Genomic DNA, 5162 nt, shown 5'->3' with positions numbered 1-5162 from the left:
TATATCATGTTTGATGTGACATAGTACAACTTACGTGTATATAATGTTGTCAAAACTGGTAAGTTGACATATATTATATAAACTCATATAAGAAACTAATATACATGACATATATTATTAATACATAACATATATGGCTAAATGGGTATTTTCTATGATTAGTTGTGAAACATCATCATTTTATGTGTTTTAATTGAGAAACAAAATGGTCTTGGGTGTTTAGAAAATGTAACTTAGTATCGATCAACTTATAAATTTGATAATAAACTTAAGTTTACTTATGTTAATATAAGTTATTTGAATTCTCTCAATGTCATGGAGGTATGATATTTTATATAAGTTGGATCGATCAACTTATAAACTTGATAACGAACTCGAGTTTCTTCTAATGCATGAAGAAAATTGAAACTCATGAACGCGCAAAAAAAACCACAAGATCATTCATTTATCAGAGAGATGTTATCATAATGTATTGTACTAGCTTATATTATTGTACCTTATGGTTAACTAGTACTAGAAAAACACCTTATGAATATGTTATCATGATATAGGTATCTTATTGAATACCAAATATTTCCAATGGACCATGAGCAGAGTAAATTTTTTGGGTCAATACGATCATGAAGTTTTAACCCCACATTCTTCATGCTAGTTTAACAACTAAATGCAAATAAATATGGTAGAAGGAAACATTTACAATGCTATGTGCCTTATACATCTATAGCCATTGATGAATTGCAAACTTCAAAAGGGTAATTGTTGAACTTTATTAATCAAGAGATAAAGAAATTAGGAGAATAAATAGTATTTTTATCCATATAATCCCGACTATTGTGTCTGAATCACCATATTTAGTGAAGGGGAAAAGAAACCTCAAGTGAAATCAACTTTTCCTTGTGTAGTATGAATGAATGAAGTGAAACTTGTATAATCTCCATTGCTATGCTTAAACTCCTCTTCATTCATTCTTACTATAGAAGTAAGCAAAAACTTGCAAACTTAACTCACTTTTCCTTTTATTTATTTTCCTTCAACTCTGGCAATGTTTCTATAATTTTCGGAATCTGGGTAACAATTTTCTGCTTTTGTCCCAACACCTTGGTCATGACACAGACACATAGAGAGCTTTTCTGAGTTGGTCATGTTGCTTTATTCCTTCTTCAAAGCCAGCATTGGTCTTTGCAAAAGTTTTTATAATCCACAACTTTTCTTTTAATAAGTTAATAAAATCCTTTCTTTTTTATAAGATATAATATAATAACATCCTTTGTTCTATTCTTAGTGGGATAATAGAATAATAAAGTTTGTAATTATTAATGTGGAAGATACGTGTTTGATCAAGTAATGACATCTAATATCTCACAATTCTATATGACAAATTTTAAAAATATATGTATGTCGTAATAATATTTTTATGAAGAAAAAAATATATATATATAAACTATCATATATTGTATTGAAAACAAATAGATATAACATATGTAAATATGAGAAAAGTGTCTATAAGAGCAAGTATCATTAATTCTAGTAATACAATGAGATAGTTTAATTTCTACAAACTTGTAATAAAGTGGCACAAAGGATTTTGCAGATTATTATGACTGATCTTGCATCATTGTGCTGAACAAGTTCGAGAACACTCACCCACTTCAGTTGAGATTGCATGATTTTGAGTGGAGTTTTGGCGTCTTATAAATAATGGTTCCATCTTCAAACCTCAAAATCCAACAAACAAATACGTGACTACGTGAGTCTCATTTTATGAATGTTGGAGTAATAATTGATTTGATAATTACAACATCATAAGTCGTGAATGTTGACTCGTGTAGACGTATATTACATTTATTTACTTTCTTTTTCTTTTCCTACCTCTTTTTTCCTCTAAATTAAGGTATAGAGCTTTGTGTAGGTTAAAACTTCAAATTAAGAAAAAAACTGTTTAACACAATTCTGCTGAAAGTACAATGTTTAAAGTAGGGATGAGCAGGACCCGACCCGCTCACCCGGCACGGCCAGATAATGATTGGACCCAAACAGGGTCGGGTCTGATCGGGTCTAGGGTCGAGTTTGAGTTAAAAAAATATATCTGGCTAATATTTATGGTCGATAGAGACCAAACATGATCTGACCCGTCCCTTCTCATGGTCACTCGCTCATCATGTTTGTATGTGTTTCTACTCAAATGTGTATAGAGTAATGATACATATATCATTTTAAATATCAATTACATATTGATAATAATAATAATAATAAATAATACTGAGAAGTCTTTATCTAAAATGAGTATACATTATACTTAATTGGATCAAGGGTCGGGTCGTGTTTAAAGGATGATCCGATTGCTATTTAGGATCAAATTAGCCTCGGGTCTAGGGCCGAGTCCAAGTTCAAAAAAGTGACCCAACCACGGGTAAGGACAAGCTTTAACCTAGCTTAACCCGATCCATGCTCACCCCTAGTTTCAAGTTTGATTGGAAATAGAAAGTTATAAGATAATGAAATGATAAGTTTAACGAGTAGAATGATAAGATAGTTGAGGTTCAATTCTCACAAACCAAAAAGTATTAATATACTAACATTTACCTATGAAATGTTAGTCACTCTCAAATTTCTGATAGTTTTTCTTTGACAGAACGGTACTAGCTTCTATCAAAGTCTGGCTGATTTAAGTACCCAAAAGATGCATATACATTGAAGAGAAAAGAAGGATGGGGAGAAATTAAATTTGTCTATTCAAAATGAAAGAAGAAAGAAACATGAACAATATTTATATATATATATTAAGGTACAATCATTAAAATTGTCAATTACTAATATAAATAATATATTTTGATCACGAAGATATCTCTAACAACTTATTATAAGAATCACTATCACATCATATTTAATACAAAACAGTCTATGTTAATGTGAATAAAAGTATTACATTTTAATTAAGATGCAATGAATATAATGTATGTACATGTATGCAAAATGATGGAGTGTACACAAATTAAGTGGAGTAAAAAGCTAACATGGAGTGGTACGTTCTTTAGTGGTGTACCACACTACCACTTTATTTCTTTCCTGGTAATTGTGCCTTATCTTGCTAGCTGAATCTCATAACCAAACGAGGTGAAAACTGATACACATGCATGTGTTTGAGGTACCAAACATGATGAAAACTCAAGAAGGTATAGTAGATCGGTGTAAATAAACTTATGACAAAATCTGCTATAGCCCAAATGATCTCACATTGTTAGATAGCAAATTATGATAAAGAACAATACATGCACACACTGTTATACAAAGAAATCCAATAGTACACAAAGAAACACAACTTAATGAAAAGTAAAAATAAGAAACATAAACAAGAAGACCAAATTCTACCATGATTGAGTAAATTTGGCCAGTGGTAGTTCGGAGTCAAGGTGATCAGTGCTGGAACAACCAAATCATTTGAATATGTTTGAAATTTTCTCTGATCCATCTTCAAAAGGGTTAAGTTGGATGATGGGATTTTTGACCTAATGATTGATCAATGTTTACAAAAGATGACTAGTGGAAGAAGAGGCAAGACGTGATAAATCAGTCCATGAATAATATCCGTTATTATTTTCTGAGACACTAGGAGGATTTCTTGAAGAATTTAGATCTTCTAATTTAACCAAACCATATGGTGCTGCTTCAAAGCTCTCACTTTGGAAAGGATATGAAACTGCTGAAGTTGACTGAAAACCATTCAAGAAAGGAAACTGTTGCAACACTCCTCCTACTGAAGTTAAACCATGACCGCCAATTTGAAGCCCCATATGATTGGTGCTGCTTATGTTTCCCATACCATAGCGGTTCATATTCTGAAGTGATGCCATGAAAGTTGGGTTATTTAGTTGTGGGAATCGACCAATTAGGTCTGGGGTTACTATACCTGAAGGGTTTGAACTAGTGGAATTGGAAAGTGTTGGTTTATAATTATCAGTGGATGATGGAGATTTAGAGCGACTACTCTTTTTGTTCTTCTTGCTTCTTCTACATCCCCCACCAACTGGAACGTTTCTAAGAGCACCACCTCTTGTCCAATAACGCCTGCATGTCTTGCAAAAGTGCCTTGGTTGAGAGAGGTTGTAGTTGTTGTAGTAGCAAAATTTCGTGTTTGTAGATTCGCACCGTGGACACTTTTGAGTGGTCTGATCTGGTGGCAACATTTTCGCTAACTGAGTAGCTTCATCTGCCACCAGACCAAGCCTACCCGAGCCTCCACCATCTCCACCACAACTAGGCGGTGATGGTAATGGTGGAAGCAGCTCATGAGGTCTATTATTGGCATTTGCTTGATGCTGATTTGGTTGCTGCAAAACAAATATGATCAAATTAAGTAAGAAATATATAGAAAATAATTGTCAAGTTGTAATGAAAACAAATCCAGTATACCAATAAGTTATTAACATACAAGGAATATAATAGGATTTTATGCCTTGGTGGTTGTTCTAGGGTTTATAAGGTGTGGATGAAATTAAGAGAAAACTTACCTGGTGCCAATTGGAGGGATCTAAATAGAGTGGAATGGAAGAGAAAACCATGGTGTTCAATCTGATAGTGTTTTTTCTTTAATAAAGTTTGATGGCTCTTTAGGGAGATGGTGGAGAATCACACTATAGAAGAATAGCAGAGGCAACAAAGAAAAGGAAAAAGAGCATTAAAGTGAAGGAGAAAGCAAAAGCCTTTACTTTGCTCTTATTCTCACATCTTTTTGTTTTAGTGTATTTTTTTAGGGTTTTTATGTTGGCTAAGTATCTTACCCTATAAGTTTCTTTAATTTTATGACGCGTTGTTCTGTAACTTTTGTTCATAAAAAATGGGGATAGTGGCTCCCATGCATGGAATTGATAGGGAAAAAGAGCATTGTATATTATATTCGTACCAAAATCAATTATCAATGTCTAGTATTATTCAATGGTAATGGTGGGATCAGCCAAAGAAAGCAACAAATTAATTTTGACTATCGAGATAGATTGAAATACTACGATGAAAGAAAATGATATCATATATAGTAAAGTGAGGGATTATCATAAATAGGTGATGTTCAAAATTTGATATACAAATAACAAAATTTAAAAGGAGCTCTGTAATAATTAATGAATACAATAAGATGTTGGTCTAATTGTGTAAGATTCTGCTAGATC

At 32.5% G+C, this 5162-nt stretch overlaps 1 protein-coding gene across 2 annotated transcripts; it reads right to left on the bottom strand.

Annotated features, from left to right (window-relative positions):
- Window positions 1–3189: 3189 nt before the first annotated feature.
- Window positions 3190–4715, bottom strand: LOC109341883 (dof zinc finger protein DOF3.6-like). 2 transcript variants are annotated; one of them, XM_019579856.1, is made up of 2 exons: window positions 4509–4715; window positions 3190–4331 (listed from the first exon to the last, which is right to left on the bottom strand). In XM_019579856.1, exons 1-2 carry the CDS (start codon window positions 4557–4559, stop codon window positions 3525–3527), a joined length of 858 nt encoding a protein of 285 aa, XP_019435401.1. In that variant the 5' UTR covers window positions 4560–4715; the 3' UTR covers window positions 3190–3524. The 2 variants fall into 2 exon arrangements, with proteins under 2 accessions (XP_019435401.1, XP_019435402.1); XM_019579857.1 differs by having other exon boundaries at window positions 3190–4328.
- Between the last annotated feature and the right edge of the window lie 447 nt (window positions 4716–5162).

Source organism: Lupinus angustifolius, unplaced genomic scaffold (genome assembly GCF_001865875.1).
Source record: "Lupinus angustifolius cultivar Tanjil unplaced genomic scaffold, LupAngTanjil_v1.0 Scaffold_796, whole genome shotgun sequence".
NCBI lineage: Eukaryota > Viridiplantae > Streptophyta > Magnoliopsida > Fabales > Fabaceae > Lupinus > Lupinus angustifolius.
Note: the sequence above shows the minus strand (reverse complement) of the source record. Positions and strands in the feature narration are given on the sequence as shown.

Bases quoted from the DNA above. Each gene is read 5' to 3' on its own strand.
- LOC109341883 (XM_019579856.1), bottom strand. From the start codon at position 4,559: ATGGTTTTCTCTTCCATTCCACTCTATTTAGATCCCTCCAATTGGCAC. The intron at 4,332-4,508 runs GTAAGTTTTCTC...ATATTTGTTTTG, and splicing joins ATCCCTCCAATTGGCACCAG to CAGCAACCAAATCAGCATCA.